Source organism: Notechis scutatus, chromosome 4, assembly GCF_049901735.1.
Source record: "Notechis scutatus isolate UNSWTSFEM ecotype Mainland chromosome 4, rNotScu1.2, whole genome shotgun sequence".
NCBI lineage: Eukaryota > Metazoa > Chordata > Lepidosauria > Squamata > Elapidae > Notechis > Notechis scutatus.
The window spans coordinates 157,956,941-157,976,673 of NC_142012.1; the positions used below are offsets into that span (position 1 = coordinate 157,956,941).

The window sequence follows — 19,733 nt, forward strand, 5'->3', positions numbered from 1 at the left end:
TGATTCTGAATTCAAGATAATTTCCTGAGATTTACTCCTATTTTTTTTGTTAGGCAAGCCAGAATTGGGAGAGGAGTTGTCACAGAGAGGAAGGGGTCAACCTATTTTCCAAGGCACCTGAAGGCCAGACAAGGAATAACGGATGGAAACTGATCAAGGAGAGATTCAACCTAGAAATAAGGAGGAATTTTCTGACAGTGAGAACTATCAACCAACGGAACAGCCTTCCCTCAGAATTTGTGAGAGCTTCATAACTGGAGGCTTTCAAGAAGAGACTGGACTGCCATCTGTCAGAAATGGTGTAGGGCATCCTGCTTAGGTGGGGTGGGGGTGGGGGTTGGACTAGATGACCTACAAGGTCCCTTCCAGCTCTGTTAATCTGTTAAACTATCTAAACTATTTAAAAAAGGAGCTTGCAATTAATGATTCACTTTAGGCACATTAGTGGCTAAAGCGAACACTAATTAATAGTTTAAAGGACATTGGGCAATAGAAGTAATATAATAATAATACTTTATTTGCGGTCACAGACCAAAACACAAGTACAACAAAAGAAGAACATGGGAAAATTAATCATGAACAATTGGTCACCAAAAACTTGACTAAGGGGAATTTCAGTGTTCTCCTCTGATGATTACAGCTCTTAAAAAGAAAATGGAAACCAAAGAAGTGATATATGAGGAGCCATCCCCTAGACAATATAAGAACAAATTACTAACATTGGGTCTAGAAGGGTCTGTTTCAAGGAGAGGCAGTAACTTAGATCTGCCTGCGTTATACATAGGGCAATATAAAAGGACATGCTCCACAGTTTCAACCTCAGCTCTGTCCCAGGGGCATAGCCGCTCGTTAATCAGGAGCCTCTTAAATCGCCCATCCAGTAGTGCTGAGGGCAGAACATTAAAGCGAGCTAGGGAGAAAGCTCTTCTATACTTGGGAATGGTTAGAGTGTAAAAATAGGAAGCCATCCTCAGTCCGTAATTATTAAATCGGCTGAAGATCAGAGGGGAGCAAGTTTTGTTAGCTCTGGCTCATAGATATTGCAAGTAAATGTCCACAAGCCGTTGGACTACCCTAAATTGGGCGTCCTTAAGGCCATAATCTCCCAGGGCATCCCCCGTAAAACCTAGTAGGTGTAATTTCTTCATCAGCTCCCTCTCTCAACGAGAAATATGAGAGTCAGCAAAGGCCAGGGAGAGATAGCTACCAGGAACTGCCAGAAAGAGTACCCGAAACCACCAGGGCAATAGAAGTAAACATTTTAATGCTAAAGTGCCAAACGTACCTCTGGGCGCACAGTGAGGGCAGCATTGAATGCATCTATTGCTCTGTTAAATTCCCCATTCAGATGGAAGAGCACTCCAAGCCCCGTCTGCAAGTCTGGGTCAACCAATTCACCATTATGATGAGCTCCTTCAAGAAATAACTCCTTCACTTCTTCCAGCAGAGAACTAGAAATAATACAGTGTGGAGACAAATGTAGACTAATATAAGAGCAATGAAACTATCGCCCAGGACTCAGAACAGATGGCAGAATTTGTTTGCTCCCATATCCTTTTTAAATAGAAAACACGTTTTAAATGCAGGTTGAATTGGGTGATGTTTCAGTGTCCCAAATTTTGCTTCTAAATCGGTTAATCTGGGATTATTGTTACCTTTCATCAGCTGTCTTTGACATCCTCCTGGCCAACGCTGGAGAACCTTTCTTGCTTCGGAAGAGGAATCTGTACTTGGGATTCTGTTTGATCCAGCTTCTTAAGACTTCACAAGCCTCCTGCTGGTGGCCAGTGTTTGTGAAGCTCACGGCTAAGGCCATGAGGGCTTTCAAGTTGTTTGGCTGAAGCTCTAAGCACCTGAGCAGAGGCAGAAGGACACTTGATTAAGCAGAGTGTTCTCAGGGAGCTGAAAGCATGGGCTTACTATCCCCAAGGCCTCTTGCTCCAGAGGAACCCATAACTGATATCCCAGCTGAACCTGGAGGGACATTCCCATGGCCATAGATGGCCTCTACTGATCAAGGGATAATTGTGAGTCAAAACGTCAAAGTTAGGGTTCTGCTTTTTCAGGAAGTCCGTTTATTGTGTACCATTGGGACAAGGTTGATTCCTAGTAGTCATATAGATAGACCTTCTCTAGGGTGATCTTAAACCTGGCCTTTCAGGTCTTCCAATGGTGCACTCCTCACTGAACAAGAGCACCCACCTTGCTGCTGCTTATGCTCTTTTTATTTTTCCTTCCACCTGTTCCAGCACTGTGGATTTCTCCGGGGATTGTGCAGGGGTGAGCTGCTACAGGTTCGCCTGGGTTCCGGAGAACCTATAGCTAATGTTATGGCTGGTTCAGAGAACCACCAAATCCCTCCCCTGGCTGGCCCCTCCCACCCCACTCCACCCCTGTTCTGACCAAGGCTTCCTGAGACCGTAATTAAACACACGCTTAATCCAAACAACTCTCTTTTTATTTCAATGCTGGGAATTATGTTCATTCCCAGTCCATAATGACTCCCAAACAGTACAAAGTCCACACAGAGCTTCAAAGTTTAATAGTGCGAACAACATTGCTTCCTGTAAAGGTTCCTGTCCCTTTGCTTCTCCTTTATATCTTATGGGAGGGGCAATCACCTCCAAGCCTTACTCCCGAGTTGCCCCTTTTGTCTTAACTGTTCTTGCCTTCTGGCAGCTCTGTGCACACATGCATTGGGAACAGGCTCCCCTTGTTCCTCTGCCTCACTGCTGTCAGATTCTGGAGGCTCCGGAGTCAGCAGATAACTCCCAGATGGCCCTGGCCCCATCTCTGCATTGGGCGCAGGACCATCATCTGAGTCCTCCCCAGACTGGCCCATGTTTTCCCCACTGTCTGACTCTGCTGCCGTCTCCGCAGGTTGCCGGCGGACCACAACAACCCTGCCCCTCCCAGGAGTGCTCACATGGCCCATTTTGGATGCAAAGTAAATGCAGGGCCCACATGGAGGCTTGGGGAGGGCAAAAAAAACGGGCCTGCCGTATGCTCCAGAAGGTTGGAAACGGGCCAGTTTCCAGCCTCCAGAGCACGGGGGAGGCCGTTTTCTCCTTCTCAGAGGCTCAAGGAAAGCCTCCGGAGCCTGGGGAAGGCAAAAACATCCCCCGCCCCGCCGTGGTGCAGGATGCCGACTATGCCACACCCACCATGGCCACACCCACCCAGCAACCGGGCAGAGAAGTGGTTGCTGAAATTTTTGAAGCCCACCCCTGGGATTTATTTATTTTTATTTATTTATTTGATTTGCCAATTGTTTACAAGATAATAAGTACAAGTGTATACATAGTTGTGAATACATGAAATGGGTACATATAAGAAAAATAAAAGAATAAGAGAAACAATAGGACAGGGACGGTAGGCACGTTGGTGCGCTTATGCACGCCCCCTACAGACCTCTTAGGAAAGGGGTGAGGTCAATAGTAGACAGTCTAAGGTTAAAGTTTTTGGGGTTTGGGGAAGAGACTACAGAGTCGGGTAGAGTATTCCAGACATTGACCACTCTATTGCTGAAGTCGTATTTCCTGCAATCAAGTTTGGTGCGGTTTACTTTGAGTTTGTATCTATTGTGTGCTCTTGTGTTGTTATGGTTGAAGCTGAAGTATTCACTGACAGGTAGGACATTGCAATGTATGATTTTATATACCATGCTTAAGTCGGACCGAAGACGGCGTAATTCAAGGTTTTCTAGTTCTAGAATTTCAAGTCTGGTGGCATAAGGTATTCTACAACGAGTAGAAGAGTGGAGAACTCTTCTTGTGAAATATTTCTGGACTTTCTCAATTGTGCTAATATCAGATACGTAGTGTGGGTTCCAGACTGATGAACTGTATTCGAGTATTGGTCTAGCAAATGTTTTGTATGCTCTGGTTAGTAGTGTGATATTACCAGAGAAAAAGCTACGTAGGATTAGGTTAACAACTCTTAATGCCTTTTTGGCTATGTAGTTGCAGTGGGCTTTAGCACTCAGATCATTAGAGGTGAGTACTCCAAGATCCTTGACAGAGCTTGGGTCATCAACAAGATCTTGACTATTCAGCTTGCCATCCTTTTAAATCAGTGGGGATTTAAATCAGGAATTCACAGCAGGCTTGCTTAGGATATATCGCCCCTCCACCCTGCTGTGATTCAGTGATGAATTTACTCTCCCCGCTCCCCAACCAGGAAATACAAAAGGACCTCTAGAAGATGAAAAGGGTGTCTTCAGCATCCCAATATCTGATCCTGAACAATCAGATAACCTGTCAGCCTTCAAGATCTTCTACTACTGCTTTGCATCTTTTGGCTGCCATAAGTAACGGGGGGGAGGAGGGGGAATAACGTCTGGGAAGAGAGCTGGAGGTGTTACATTCTTGTGTGGTGTAAATGAGGAGAGGGGGGAGTATAAATTCCTGCTCTTAAGTTTCTATTTCTCGCTTAGCTTTCTTTTCTCTGCGCAGCTGCAAACCTTTATCAAAATATGCCAAGGACAACGGACAGAGGCCTCATTACCACCTGAAGATGCCCACATGATCATATTCACAACTTTTAATTGGAAGAATCATTTGAACTATGAGGGGTGGGAACGTTTCCAACACTTTGTATATGTGATCTGCGCGCCTAATTTCTCAGATTCAGAATTCTACTGGTGTTACCACTTCATTTTCAGTAAAAGACATCTTTGCTCTAATCTAAAGAGTCTAAGTTTTCTTTCTTGAATTTTGAATGGAGCACCACCTGACATAACCTTTCCTAGCAGTTTCTTGCAGTTGTTAAGATGTGAGTGGAGCAGAAGTAGGACCAAGCAGTTTGGCATCTCAAATAGGAGCAGTTTGACTGATGCCCATATCATCAATTGAAGTCATTTTTAGTCAAGTCAAGTCATTCCATTGGTTAATTGTTCTAGCGGTCAGGAAATTTCTCCTTAGTACTCAGTTGGTTCTCTCCTTGATTAGTTTCCACCCATTGCTTCTTGTCCTGCCTTCAGGTGCTTTGAAGAATAGCTTGACTCCCTCTTCTTTGGGGCAGCCCCAGAGATATTGGGACACCTCTATCATGTCACACCCTAATCCTTCTTTTCATTAAACTAGACATACCCAATTCCAGTGACTGGTCTTCATATGTTTTAGCCTCCAGTTCCCTAAAGATATGTCCGTGATTTACGGAAACTCTCTCTTTACCTCTGAAAGCAATAAGGCAACCACCTGGATACCAATTGGGCACATAAACCCAACAGTCATTAGTGTCACTTACCGTTGGAGGGCAACTATGGCTCCCTGTTCATTTTCGTTTTCTGCTTGGGTTATTCCAAGAAACTGCCAGGCCTGCAAAATGGGACGTTTGAGCATTATACCATGCTAGGTATCAGCGTAATAAACTCTGGGAAACTATTTTGTTATGAATGTCATGTAGGTCTTTATTTTAAAAAGCAAGGCTGCAAAAAAAAAAAAAAAAAGTCTGCTTTAGTCTGTCAAGATTGATGTCAGGCTCAAAAACCAAGAAAGACACACTAGGGTTCTTTATTGTTCCTGACCTACAGACAGAAATCTTACTAAACTAAAGCAGACTACTTGCACCATTAAATATATACACTGGGCGCTCTTAGGGAGTAGCCTCCTTCACTCTCTTTCTCCCACACAAACCACCTAAACTCCTCTGACATGCAGCCCCTCCTTCCTGGGAATCCAGACTACATTCCACCACATCATCCCCCTCCATTCTAAATCCCGAATGTCGACTTCAGAACCAATCAGGAAGATGCCAGTTCCAATGGACACAAGGAGATGGTGCTCAAGGGAATATAAAACAGTGTTATCACATTCAAATTATACATAAGTGAGAAAGCACCAAGGCTATGAAATATATTTGGGCTTTTTCTCCAAAATGGAGAAAGCCGAAAAGTGAGGAATGGTTGAATATTCTGATATTAATAGCTCCCTTTCAAGGTTGTTCCCATTGATTAAGTTGACAACATGTCTATGGGTAGTATAGGGGATGACAAGAAAAGTTGTTTCAAATAATAACCAAGGAATCAAATAATACTCTAATGAAGGCATTAATAAAGGACAAAACCACACCTCCATCAAAACTGGAGGGGCAAGCTAATGGATATCAACAGAGAGCAAACCAATGGTGGTATGCTACCAGTTCGGACCGGTTTGCCTGAACCAGTACTAAAGAAAGCCTCCAACGATCAGCTGAGAGGAGGAAAAATGTCAATCAGCTGTGAGGAGAAAGAAGAGAAAAGTGCAGGATTGGCCTTCCCACCCGCCACTCTTCTTTATCCTCTCAGCTGATTGGCGCTGCAGGCCTCAGCTGGTGTGGCAGAAGCTGTGCACACGCAATCACCGAACCAATAGTAGGATCCCATTGGTGGAGCAAACCCCACACTCACTCACACTGATGATGTTACCTAGTTGGATAATTAAAGGTCTTCAAGAAAACAACCAAGCTCAGAGAGCACCAAGAAGTCCAGAGCTGTTTCTTCACAACCGATAAAAGACTCTGAAGGGAATTTTAACTAGTTCCAGATATTCACCAGGGTAGTTACCTCAGCATCATGTGGATCTTGGAGAATAGCTGCCTCCAAGTACAGGATGGTGAGGGGCAAGTCCCCTTCTCTCAGTTTTTTTAGTCCCTCTTCAAAAGCACCAGGCCAATCTTTGAAGGGATTTTCAGTGTGAAAGTAATAACCCTGAAAAAGAAAATTAAAGTGCTGGCAGTTAGATATGGACTCTTGCATAGAAAACTATCCACACAATCTTAGGGAGATCTATTCACAAGAAAATCTCAATAAGCCTGGGAGTAAAATAGGACTACCTTAAAATCATTTGATTTTAGCCTTTGATTTATCCATGAAGGTGTTTTTGGTAAATGTCTGAACAGCCTGCACATTACTTTATGCAGTGGCTTATTTTCAGCAATGGGACTAAAGGATCCGTATGACCAACAAGGTCATTTTTTTCTTCTGAAAATATTTTCTGTATCAAATAAGCTACAGTACAAATGACATAACTGTAACTGGAAATGCATCTCCTCCTTTTTTATTCTGCTTCCGCAACTTACAATTTTTTTGCCTATTAAAAAGGGACTTGCACTTGTGTCAGAAGCACTGAGGCACTTCGGGATTGAAAGATTAGCTCAGTTTCATGTCCACAGCAGGAGCTGGAATGAAGGACAGGTGTCATGGTTCCGAGTAATGATCCCAATCAATTCAGACTCTGAGGCTGTAGCTCTTCTCAAAGATCTCCTTTATTGGGTACATCATATCGGCACAGTCAAATGTGGAACCAACTCTGAATATTTCCTGTGCTTTGATGTAATTAAAAGAATAGATACTACCCACTCTCCTTAGTGTTACAGGTCACATAAACCAACCAGGGAAAGTGGCAAGCTTTTCAGCACTCCCTCCGGCTGTTACGAGGGCATGTTGAGCTGACCTTGGTTCTCACGAGCTTTATTGCTGTTACGTCTGGCACTTTAGAGGAAAACATTCTACACCCTATAGGTTTCCTCCCCCCATATGCGTGGCAACTAAGAAACGAAGAAAGGAAAACATGACTTCAGTTAAAATCGTTTCGGGGGTTGACAATGGCCGCTCAACTCTGCTCCATGGCAGCACTTGGGTCTCAAACATGGGCTTGCTAACCTCCATCCCAGCATCCTAACCATGTAAGCCACCATGGTCCATAAGTAAAGGTAATGGTTCCCCTTGCACATATGTGCTAGTCGTTCTTGACTCTAGGGAGCAATGCTTATCTCCATTTTAAAGCCAAAGAGCCAGTGCTGTGCGAAGACATCTCCGCGATCATGTGGCTGGAGCACGAAATGCTGTTACCTTCCCACCAAAGATGGTTCCTATTTTTTACTTACATTTTTTTAATGTGCTTTCGAACTGCTAGTTTGGCAGAAGCTGGAACAAGTAACGGGAGCTCACTCTGTTACGCGGTGCTAAGGATTCGAACCGCTGAACTGCCGACCTTTCGATCAACAAGCTCAGTGTCTTAGCCACTGAGCCACCAGGATCCATAGAAAGGGGTTAATTGAAATACATCCATGGTAGAAGGTAATCTCATGGGGGAAAGTGTTCCACAGCATAGGTGCCTTGAAAAGTAGGCCCATTTTCTGGGTCTCAAGAGGTGACCGTTTTTAATTCAGAGCATGCCAACTGCATCAGATCATAGAAACTACAGGGATAGATGGTCCTTTATAGAACCAGGTCCTATGGGATGATATGCAAATTTGCCTTTTACTGATCTGGGACTACCATAAATATGTTCTCTGTCCTTCAACAATCCCAGGTTACCTTCTCATTAATGGAGACGGCCGCTCGTCCTTGTGTTTCTTGGCTGTCTGAAATCCACTTTCTGCGAGCCATTTCTTCCCACTCTGCTTGCATCTTGTCCCAAAACTCTGTGTCTGACTAGGGAAAAAGGAACCAAACAAACAATTCTTTTAGCTTAAGGGCATCTCCTAGTTATTTTTCACTTTCAAAATTGAAAATCCAGAACCTCAAACGTCTTTATATGTAGTCATTCTTTGGAGGGGAGGAGCAAAGGGGAAAGTGGCATCATTTGTGTGTTGCCATTGTGATAACATGACAATATTTTGGCATCTACTAAAGATCTGGATCTTAAGGTGAAGCTTCCCAGTAGAGAAAGATGTACATTTTAGGTTGTATTCATAATGGAGTTATTTCCAGCTTGGCACAACATAACTGGCCCACTTCATAATTAACAAAGCCGCAAATGAACACAAGTTAAATTAAAGGACCTACACACACTGTGCAAATGCAAAATACAGACTTTGAGATCTTTACATGGCCCAGATAAACTTGCTCTATGGGCACAGCCTACAGTTCTCCCAGAATTTCAGTCAGCCTGAATGGAAGTTGGGAATTTTGAAGGTGCCAGGGGAAGATTAACTTAGATGGTCACTGTCCACACTCATCCCAGTTTGCAAGTTTGAGATACAGATAGTCCTCACTTACAATTATTTAATGACTATAGCTCCTCACCCAAAGGTGCTTTTTCAAAGGTTTTTTGTTGAAGATGTTTCGCTTCTTATCCAAAGGTGGTATTCAACAGGTTCTGACCAGTTCTGGAGAACCGGTAGTGGAAATTTTGAGTAGTTCAGAGAACCGGCAAATGCTACCTCTGACGGCCCCGCCCCATCTATTCTCTGCCTCCCGAGTCCCAGCTGATTGGCTGGGTCTTCTTTTGTTGCCCTCCACAGGAGAATGAAGCTAGAAAGCAGGTTAGTGGGGTGGGGAGGGAATGGGGATTTTGCAGTAACCTTCCCCTGCCATGCCCACCAAGCCATGCCCATAGAACTGATAGTAAAAAAAAAAATTGAATCTCACCACTGATCTCATTCAAGAAGTTTCTTCAGCCCTGAGCTGAAGAAGCTTCTTGGAGGAGAAGCAAAATGTCTTCAGAGAAAACCAGAAAGTCCAGTTGCCTCTTGAAAAAAGCACCTTTGGGACAATCATGACCTGGATGACTGAAAAGCTTCATAGATATTAGTCTTTTACTTACAGTAATTTAATGAACTTTAACACTGAAAAAAGTGACTTATAACCGGTTCTCACACACCATCCCCATAGTTACGTGGTCAAAATTGGGATGCTTAGTAACCAGCATTATTTACAATGGCCCCAGCATCTTGGGGTGGGACTGTCATTTGCAACCTTCCTAGGAAACTTCTGACAAGCGAAGTCAATGGGGAAAGCCAAATTTGCTTATTGACTGCATGATGCACTGTAATGATTTGCTTAACAACTGCGGCAAAAAGGTTGTAAATGGGACATGACTCCGTTAACAACTGCCTTGCATAGCAATAGAAATTTTGGCCCACTGTAGTTGTACTGCAGGACCACTGTTAAGTCCCAAAATGCTTTTTCAAGAGGGTTAGGGTGAAAGGACTTTGAAGATGTTTCTCTTCTCATCCAAGAAGATGTCCAGAAAAATGCAGACTCTAGGAACCATTTGCACTTCAGTTTGAGATAAAGACAGCACAGACTCATCCCCAACAGCCTGCAACTGGATTCAACAGGGAAGGGACACAGCCAGGGCAGAAAATGTCCTGCCGAAAGCACAGTTCCACAACACAGTTCTTTCTAAGTTCCAAGAAGGCTCTACATCCACTTGCATTACTCAGGTGAACCTGAGGATACAGGCAAAACTTCAAGCGGGCTCAATGACTCTTTTTTATTGTTGTTAGTTGCAAAATCATGACCGACCCATCATGACCTCATGGACAATTTTCCTCTAGGCCTTCCTGTCCTCTACCATCTTCTGGAGTCCATTTAAGCTCATGCCAACTGCTTCAGTGATTCCATCCAGCCACCTGACTCTTTAAGAGAATGTAAATGTCTGCAAGCAATACAAATCCTTCCATTCACCACCATCCAGTCAGGGCTGAAGAAGCTTCTTGGATGACAAGTGAAACATCTTCAAGGAAAAAGAAAGTCCAGTTACCTCTTGAAAAAGCACCTTTGGGACAATCATGACCTGGATGACTGAGAATCTCCATAGACAACTGTTAAGGTTCTTTTATCCAATCTTACTCCTGTCTATTCAGAAGTAACTCTGAGTTTTTGTAATTCTAAGATTCTCTTATGGTTAACATAGCTGTGGGGGTTTTTTTTAACTAAAAAAAGCAAAGACTCCGTCAAACTGAGCATCATATAAATTTCTTAGCAGCTGTACAGAAGTGGTCTTCCATTTTCTTTTGTTTTTAATACAAGTTTAGTAGAGTTAAGAATAACAATAATACAGAAGTATCACATTAATACATCAAAATTAATAGACAATGCTGACTGGACCAGTTTGTGGCAATGCTAGGGATTGAATTGACCTCCTATAACAGTACACCCAGGAGCAGTTTAGCCAGCTTACGTAAATAAAAGTTGGCATAGAGTCCTCATACTGAAAAAATCTAGGCAATGTAGTTTTATGCGCGCTCTTTGGAAACAAGAGATTATTCTGCATCAATCTGCTTTGCCAGCATGCAAAATGAAAACTGAATGAAAAACAAAACAAAACAGGACGGTTCTAAATCTTCACCTCAAATTTAGGAAGCAAAATCATTTATGCTAGGGATACATAAAATTAACTGCCATCTAATTGCATTCTGGTGCTGTGACACAAGGAACATTTGTAGGAAATACCTTCTGTGGGTGTAGCGAAAGAATCTGAAATGATTGCTGGCTTTTGGCATATTCTATTCTATTCTATTCTATTCTATTCTATTCTATTCTATTCTATTCTATTCTATTCTATTCTATTCTATTCTATCCCTCCCTTCCCTTCCATTTCGTAAAATAATTTGATATGATTGCTGGCTTTTGGCATATGAGGGGTTGCCTATATTCTATTTTGTTCCGTTCCATTCCATTCCATTCTGTTCCATTCCATTCCATTCCATTCTTATTATTACATGTAATGTGCAACATTTGCAGACTCCAGAATATAGAAAGTTCTATTTTTGCCTTTAGCATAGTGATGAATGTAGGTATGTCTTTCTCAACAAGGAACTTTGCAAATGTACTGGATTGTAGTCTCCATAATCCCATAAAATATAAGACTTCATTCATTCATTCATTCATTCATTCATTCATTCATTCATTTATTCAATTTTTATAGCTGCTTGTCTCAAGTAATGACCTTCGATGACTTACAAATTGAAAACTATACAAACAATTCATAAAAAAACATATAAAAAAAATCCAAAAGAAATTTGAGAGTTGGAATTTCAACACTATCTATCCAAAGTATACCAGAGGAAGAAGGCTCAGATAGAACTCTAGAAGCCATTAAAAGTGGAATAAATCTTAATCCCGGAACATTCTTTAATTTTCTTGATTCCATGTTAAAATAAAACATTCAAAGTTTGGCAGGTCGTTATGCTGGTTTGATCCACAGCAGACAGAATGAAAAACAACAACTGGGTGTTCAGTTATTTATGTAGTTAATGCATTTTAGTAACAGCTAGGGAAGAGAAAATAGAACTGTACAGACTGAGTGGCTTCAGAAAAAAAAATTAACAGCAGATAAGGGAATAGAAAAACAAGACAGACTCCTTTGGTAGTAAAAAGAATATAAATTTTTAAATAATTAATGCTGAACAGATAAAGGCTGCATTTTTCCTACCAACTTTCATTCAATTAAATGCATGAGAATTATGATATTCAGATAAATTCTGATGGAATAAGAAAGAAAGGAAAGTGACCTTGAGATATGTATAGACCCCAATTGCCAAGGAAACAAAGGCTAAAACATTACAGCAACAGAAGTCCAGAATGTCCAGATAATGATCAGAAGTGACTCAGATAGATATCTCCCTAACTGCACATATTTAAATGCCTTTGAATCATGAATTTCTCTGTAGTAGTTAAGGCACCGGTTTAGAAAGAGAGAGGCTGTCAGTTCCAGTCCTATCTTAGCCATAAAGCTGACTGGGTGACTTTGGGCCAATCACCAGGAGACTGGGAGTTCTAGTCCTAAACAAAATAAATAAATGCAATACAACTGGATAAATAAATGAACTAATGCATACATTTATTCCTTGCTATTTGTCATTTTTAAGACTATCTTTTTTATTTCCCCTACAATAATATTGTGTTTTTTCTCTAGTGATTATGGAAATACTCTAAAAAAATGGTGTCATTTATACATATAGGTTTATTCTTCCCGTCCCGTCCCGTCCCTTCCCTTCCCTTCCTTTTCCTTCTTTGTTTCCTTTTGTTTCTTTTTCTTTTTCCTTCCCTTTCCTTCCCTTCCCTAGTTTTCCCTTCCGTTCCCTTTGCCCCTTTTCCTTCCCCCTTCCCCCTCACCTCCCCTTTTAAAATCCACTCTAAAATTCAAATAAGGTCTCTCTAAATTACATTTCTGACTAATGGTCCTTGCCGCCCCTACCCTGAATACTATGGTATAAAATTGTTTTACTTATCTCTTTAAGTAAAGTATTTCAGAGACGATGCTACTAAAACCAGCCTCTTCATTTGTGATTCTATGCTTATAGCATAATCTATGAGCATAATCTAATCTAGAATAGCATAATCACTAGCACTTTATGGCTATCTGGAATCTAAGCCTGGAATAGGCAAAAAAAAGCTTATCTCTCATATGTAGCTAAGAAAATCTTAAAATGCACAATATTATGCATTCTGTTCTTAGAAAGGGATGTTTATGGAATATTGCAAACATTTAGCATTTCTACAGCGCTGCCAGACCATTTCATGTTATCTCAATAGCTCCTTATTATTTTATTTATAATGCCCCTAAGACCATTTTCTAGACCGAAAATGCAGTTTAAATAGTCTATACTAGGTACTGGAAAAAAGCCAGTTTCTTATATTCTTTAATAGCAATAAAAGAAACTGTGGATAAAGTTTCAATCTACATTTGAGTGTTATGGTAGCCACAAATGGGGTCAAAAAAGTCAAGATGGCAGCTATTTTTTAATTCCTTTCTGCCTGTGGGATTGTGTTTGCATCACCTTTTCTTCCTTACAATTTGTATTGATAGAAAGGCAAAGGAAAAAAAAAGTATTCCAAATATTGCAGCCAATTTTTCTTCCTTATTGCAGGTAGTCCTTGACTTACAAGTATAATTGAGCCCACAATCATGGCCATAAGTTGCAACAGTCATTAAGAAGGTCACCATATGTCTGAGTACAATTTTACAATTTTTTTTGTGCAGCCTTTAAGTCAGAGGTACCCAACCTGTGAGCTGTGGCCCACTACTGCGCCGCAGCCTATGTGCAACTAGGCCGCATGAGTAGCTGGCTGGCCCATATGCACAGCCCCATTCGTGTGAGCATCCCGGGTGCTCGGGGCCTCATTCATGCGAGCAACGGGAACGGCTGTCCACCCCCCCCAAAACCATCCTCTCTTTTCCCTCTTCCCCCTCTGGGCCACCAACCCAGAAAGGTTGGGGAACTCTGATTTAAGTGAATGGTCATAAAACGAACACTGTGTTTGTAAAGTGACTTCAGCAGTCATTAAGCGAACACTGCGGTTGGTCAACCCATAAAATATTTCTATGGTCTTTTTAGCGTTGTCAACAGAAAGGGAGGGGGGAGCAGTGTGGCAGCTTGGAAATCGAAAGTGCATTCCATAAATAGTTTTCAAAGATAGTAACTAGGTGACAGAAGTTTCTGCCGCACAAAATTCTAACCGGAGAGCATGATTGATGACCTTGGCTATGGGTGTGTCCCATTGGAGAATATGAATTATGATACACCCAGGGGGTGGAAGGGAAAACCAGGGTCAAGGGTGACAATGAATTATGTGTCTCAGAGTCGGCTACACCCAGACAGTGCTGGACATGTTAACTCCCAATAAATCCTTTTGAAGTTTTGGAAGTTTGGCTCGAGACTCATGATTTAATTGGGGTAACTGCCGGAATCCTGACACAGTCATTAAGTGAATCCATTGTTTGCTATTGGTTCTTTTTATTGCCAGAAAATAGAAATAAACACCGGTTTCTGTCAAAAACATCACAAAACATAGTCTCATGTTCATGAGATGCTTCAAACAGCCATAAATGCAGACCGGTGGCTGAGCACCTGTAACGTGGTCACGTGTCTACGAAAGGGGCATCAGAACTTCAAATTTGGGTCATAAGTTCTGGTTTGAGGGATCTTGTTAAGCACAGGGGGAAATCAGGAGATTCAGGCAATTCAAATGAGTATAAATATTTATTGCAGGCTTAAGCTCTCTACAAGAATCTGACCAACTAACAGTCAAGGGAAATGAGCAGGAGATAAAAAAAGGCATCCAAGGTGGGCTGGACTTACATATCTTGTGAGCAGACTTATGACAGGTTTGACCCCTCCCTCAGGCTCAACTTGGTCACCTCCTACATCTCCTGTTATAACTTCAAACAGTTGCTAAACAACTGGTTGTAAGTTGAGGACCACCCGTATTTCTTTCTTAAATTATGATATTGGTCATAAGTAAGTAAGTAAGTGAGTGAGTGAGTGAGTGAGTGAGTGAGTGAGGGAGGGAGGAAGGAAGGAAGGAAGGAAGGAAGGAAGGGAGGGAGGGAGGGAGGGAGGAGAAGGAAGGAAGGAAGGAAGGAAGGAAGGAAGGAAGGAAAATGCTGAGTTTCTCACCCCTTCTCCCAATGATCTATCTGAATGATGTTGTAGAAGAGTGTTGTGGAGGGTTATGTGCTGCACTTGGTTAATTGTGAGACAGCCACAAGTTCTGGAAATCCAGACTGTACTTTCTTATCCAGAGCACGGCACACAGTTCAGTTCAATATCTGCTAGACTTCAAATAGAAGCACAAGGGGCACATTTTGTAATTATGAGAGAAGAGGAAAATCAGGTGGTCGGGGAGATATTTACCACCACTCCATCCGCCCATATTTACATTGCTTTAATTCGTTTACTGTTTGCAAACGTGCCCAGGTTTGAACTATTTTAGTGCTGTGCATTTAATGGAGATATTTTCTTAACAAGCGATCCCTTCTAGCTGATAGTGAGGGGTAGAAGAAACAGGACATTTTCCTTTCAGTTTTCTCCTTGGCAAACTGCCACTAAAGTAATTAATTTCTAATTTTATCAGCAAACACACCCTGTGATTAAGTTCAGTCCCTTCCTGTCCATTTCCAAAGGACTCCAGAATTTTTTTCCCCTTTGTTTCATATCGAATAGATAGAGTAAGCTCAGAATTGGGGCTGTAAAGATTTTTTCCCCATGACACTCTACGGAGGTGAAAATTGGATTTTGAAGAAGCCAGCTAGAAAGTGTGTTGATGCTTTTGAACTTTGTTATTGGAAAAGGCTGCTGAGAATACCGTGAACAGCCAAGGAAACAAACAAATTGATCACAAAACAAATCAATCCGGAATTGTCACTTGAGCCACAAATGAACAGGGTCAAATTGTCATGTTTTGGATACATTTCTATAATGTTAAGACAGGTGCAGAGGTGGGCTTCACAAAATTTAACAGCTGGTTTGCCTAGTGCAGAACCGAAAATATGACTGCACGCTTCAAAGTCATGGCAATTTCATGCACACAACTTCCAGCACACCTTCTCGGGCAGCCATGGTGAATAGAGCGAGCAAGGTGCGGAAATAAGCTGGGCTGGGTGGGTGGGGCAAGCAAGCCAGTGAGTAAGATATATAGGATGGGATAGCACCGAGGCAGGTGGGCGGGCCCAGCCGGTGGTCGGAACTACCAGTACGGGTGAACCGGTCTGAACCGGAAGCAGCCAACTTCTGGACAGGTGAAAGAAAACTGAAGAAGGAGTATGGCTAGCATGCTGACCTAATAGGAAGGCATAAATAATAATAAGGTCACACTGATGTGTTTAGCTAATGGATTATTAGTAATCGCACCATTCTGTAATTTCCATTGGGCCTGCCTTTTTGGGTATCTTGTCTTTGCAATGCAGTTTAAGCTCTGTATACACTTATACTTATTATCTTGTAAACAATTGGCAAATCAAATAAATAAATAAATAAAATAAATAAATAATCGCACCATGCTGTAATTTCCATTGGGCCTGCCTTTTTGGGTATCTTGTCTTTGCAATGCAGTTTAAGCTCTAGTTGAGCTTTGGCACAGAGCTGCTGGGCTTTGTTTGTACCAGGACATTCTGTATTTATGTTAATAAAATTATGTCTTATCTTCAAAGAGATGTGGTTGCTTTATGTGAGTCAGATTTGGGCCACAGCCATATACCAGTGATGGCTAACCTTTTCGTTGTCACATGACAAAAGTGCGGTATCTGCCGTGCATGCCTGCACCCATAATGCAATGTGCGCATGACCCCCTGCCCCCCTACACATGTGTGCGTGACCCCCCTGTGCCTCACGCCTTTGCGCATGCACATGTGTCTCCCAGACGTGCGTCTCAACCCCTGTGCATGCACGGCAGATACCCGACAATCAGCTGGCTGGCAGGGGGCGCGCGCGCATGCACAGTAGATCAGTTCCTGGAGACAGCTCGCATGCTGGCAGAAATGGCTCTGCATGCCACTTCTGGCACACATGCCATAGGTTCACTATCACGGCCATATACTTTACTTTGTTACTCTGTGAAATATTTGATGCACATAGAATACTAGCAGGGTAGAGACAAAGATTAGTAGATACTTTCCTTCACAGGCTCTCTTTGAGAAAGGAAAAAATAACTCTGACCTCCTTGCTAGGAGCCAACATCTGGCTCTTTTGGACAGTGGGGAAAATTGAGTTATTCTTGAAGTAGTAGCATCCAGGGACTGTATTATGATTTTATTGATGTGCTCTTTGTGGTTTGAGATTTGATTTAATTGCATTAGAACTTTAATATTGTAATGAAGAGTGTAAGCTGCTTAGAGTCATTGTTTGATTGGGTCAGCATATAAGTCTTAGTAATTTTTTGTTTTAAATGTAAGTCATTTACTTTTTACGTAGTTACTTGCATTGTAATATGGGTCATATTTCTGCAACTATCCACCCTTCTAGCGGGACATTTAATTGCTGGGTTTCAATGTTAACCAAGGTTTTTGCTTACATTGCCTTACGCTTTTATGAATCACCCCATTTCTTAATTTTTTTATTTTAAAAAGAATATTTACCATCAGGTCCACATAGGAGGGTCCAATTAAACTGATTTATTGCTAATCATACCTATCTTCTCAACTAACAATTCGCATCTGCTTGGATTTAGATAAGGGTCAATGGAATTCAAGGGAGGTTGGACTTATTTCACTTGTGACTATGTAGGAATTCTAGGCTGATTCCTCTTTTAATTCTGCCCCCAGGTTCTGCCACTCCTTCTCCTATGCTATTACAGTGCAGGTAGTCCTTGATGTAGAACACTTAGTGATCATTAGAAGTTACGATGGCACAGCTAGAAGGAAAAAAGAAGGAAGACCAGGGAAATCTCTCTAAAATTAAAAGAAATAATAAAGCCGAAAAATTTAGAGATAAGGGCTAGGGATTTTAAAAGGGGGATACCACATGGAATATATATTGGTATTTCGTTTAAAACTTGCTGGGAAATATCTTAGGAATGTATAATTACATATATATATGAATATGAACTGTATATGAAATATGCTGTTATGAACCCTTTTTTGGAGGATTAAAACAAGGAAATGGAAATGAATTAAAAATATGATTATTAATGATTATAAGTAAAGTGAAGATAAAATGAGATATATTAAGAAGCTATTTTAATAATTTATTGGAGGGGATACTTTAAAATATATACATTTTAAAATATACAGTTATCATTTAATGGATATTAGAAGTGTACAATGAGAATATTTTATTATGATCATAGTAGGGGAATGGAAAATACCATGTGGATCCTAAATATATTGGCTTTATTTTACTTTTACTCTTTTTAGATTGTTTATTATATATCGGCTTAGAGAAAAATTAAGGATAATAATGATGTGTAATGTAAAATAAAATAGGTGGTAAGCTGAAAATGGAAATAATAGGGGATAAAGAATTGAAAACTTGTGTGTGGATGAAATGATATTGATATTGAATCAATGAACCGAAATATGAAATGCAAATTTATTTAAAGATGAGTGAAATGGATAATAATATGAGCTGATATGGTATAAGATTAATGGAAATGAAACCATGACTATGTACAAGTGTTATAATCTGGAAACATGTTGCCCACGTGGAAAGGTGTGTAAAATAAAAATAAAAAACTGTTTATGTATATATATATATAAAAAGAAGTTACAATGGCACTGAAAAAAGTGACTTATGAATATTTTTCACGCTTATGACCCTCAGGGTGATTTACATTTGGATGCTTGACAACTGACTCACATTTATGACGGTTGCAATGTCCCGGGGTCACGTGCTCACTTTTCGTGACCTTCTGACAAGCAAAATCAATGTGGAAGACAGATTCACTTAATAACCATGTTACTAATTGAACCGCTTCTATGATTCACTGAACAACTGTTCCAAGAAAAGTCAGAGAGTGGGGCAAAACTCACTTAACAAATGTCTCGTTTAGCAACATACATTTTTGGACTCAATTGCGGTCGTAAACTGAGGACTACCTGTACTGCAACCGTGAAAGAGAAAAAAACAGAGAAAACAACATATAAAAACCAATGAAAAATGATGATATCCAACAAACAGTTATGAAATTGTAGTGCCAGAAGAAACAAAAAGAAAATTAAAAATAATAAAATATTAAATAAAGAAAACCCTCCAGAAAAATGGGCATATTAGATGAATATAAACCATCTTCTACATCACACATTCATTTAAACAGTTAAAGAGCCATAGCGGCGCAGTGGTTAGAGTGCAGTACTGCAGGCTACTTTTGCTGACTGCTGGCTGCTTGCAATTTGGCAGTTTGAATCTCACCAGGTTCAGGGTTGACTCAGCCTTCCATCCTTCTGAGGTGGATAAAACGAGGACCCATATTGTTTGGGGGCAAGAGGCTGACTCTGTTAACCACTTAGAGAGGGCTGCAAAGCACTGTAAAGCTTATAAGTCTAAGTGCCATTGATATTGTGTTATAAGTTATAAGTCTAAGTGCTATTGATATTGTGCTCTTAATCAATATTCCCAGTTAAGTGGAATGCAAGTGGCCAATTTTAGGAGATGGGTTCTCGTTCCCATTGAACTGGTTCTTGAAATGCCAAGGAATACCTCAACGGCAGCTTTAGCGCGTTCAAATTCCTCTTCCATGGAATGATTTCGGGATAGGAGTGGTTTTCCCCAACATTGTTCTTTGGTTGACCGGCCCTGGAAGA

The 19,733-nt window shown here is 41.1% G+C and overlaps 1 protein-coding gene across 2 annotated transcripts in view; it reads right to left on the bottom strand.

Moving 5' to 3' along the window:
• The window catches only part of PEX5L (peroxisomal biogenesis factor 5 like), a 198,371-nt gene that overhangs the window by 1,908 nt on the left and 176,730 nt on the right, over window positions 1-19,733 (bottom strand). For both annotated transcript variants that reach the window (XM_087965386.1, XM_026667164.2), the window contains 6 exons: window positions 19,630-19,725; window positions 8,300-8,416; window positions 6,545-6,688; window positions 5,248-5,318; window positions 1,656-1,853; window positions 1,286-1,451 (listed from right to left, as the gene is read on the bottom strand). In XM_087965386.1, coding sequence (XP_087821512.1) covers window positions 1,286-1,451; window positions 1,656-1,853; window positions 5,248-5,318; window positions 6,545-6,688; window positions 8,300-8,416; window positions 19,630-19,725 — 792 coding nt within the window. The remainder of the gene's footprint in view (window positions 1-1,285; window positions 1,452-1,655; window positions 1,854-5,247; window positions 5,319-6,544; window positions 6,689-8,299; window positions 8,417-19,629; window positions 19,726-19,733) is intronic.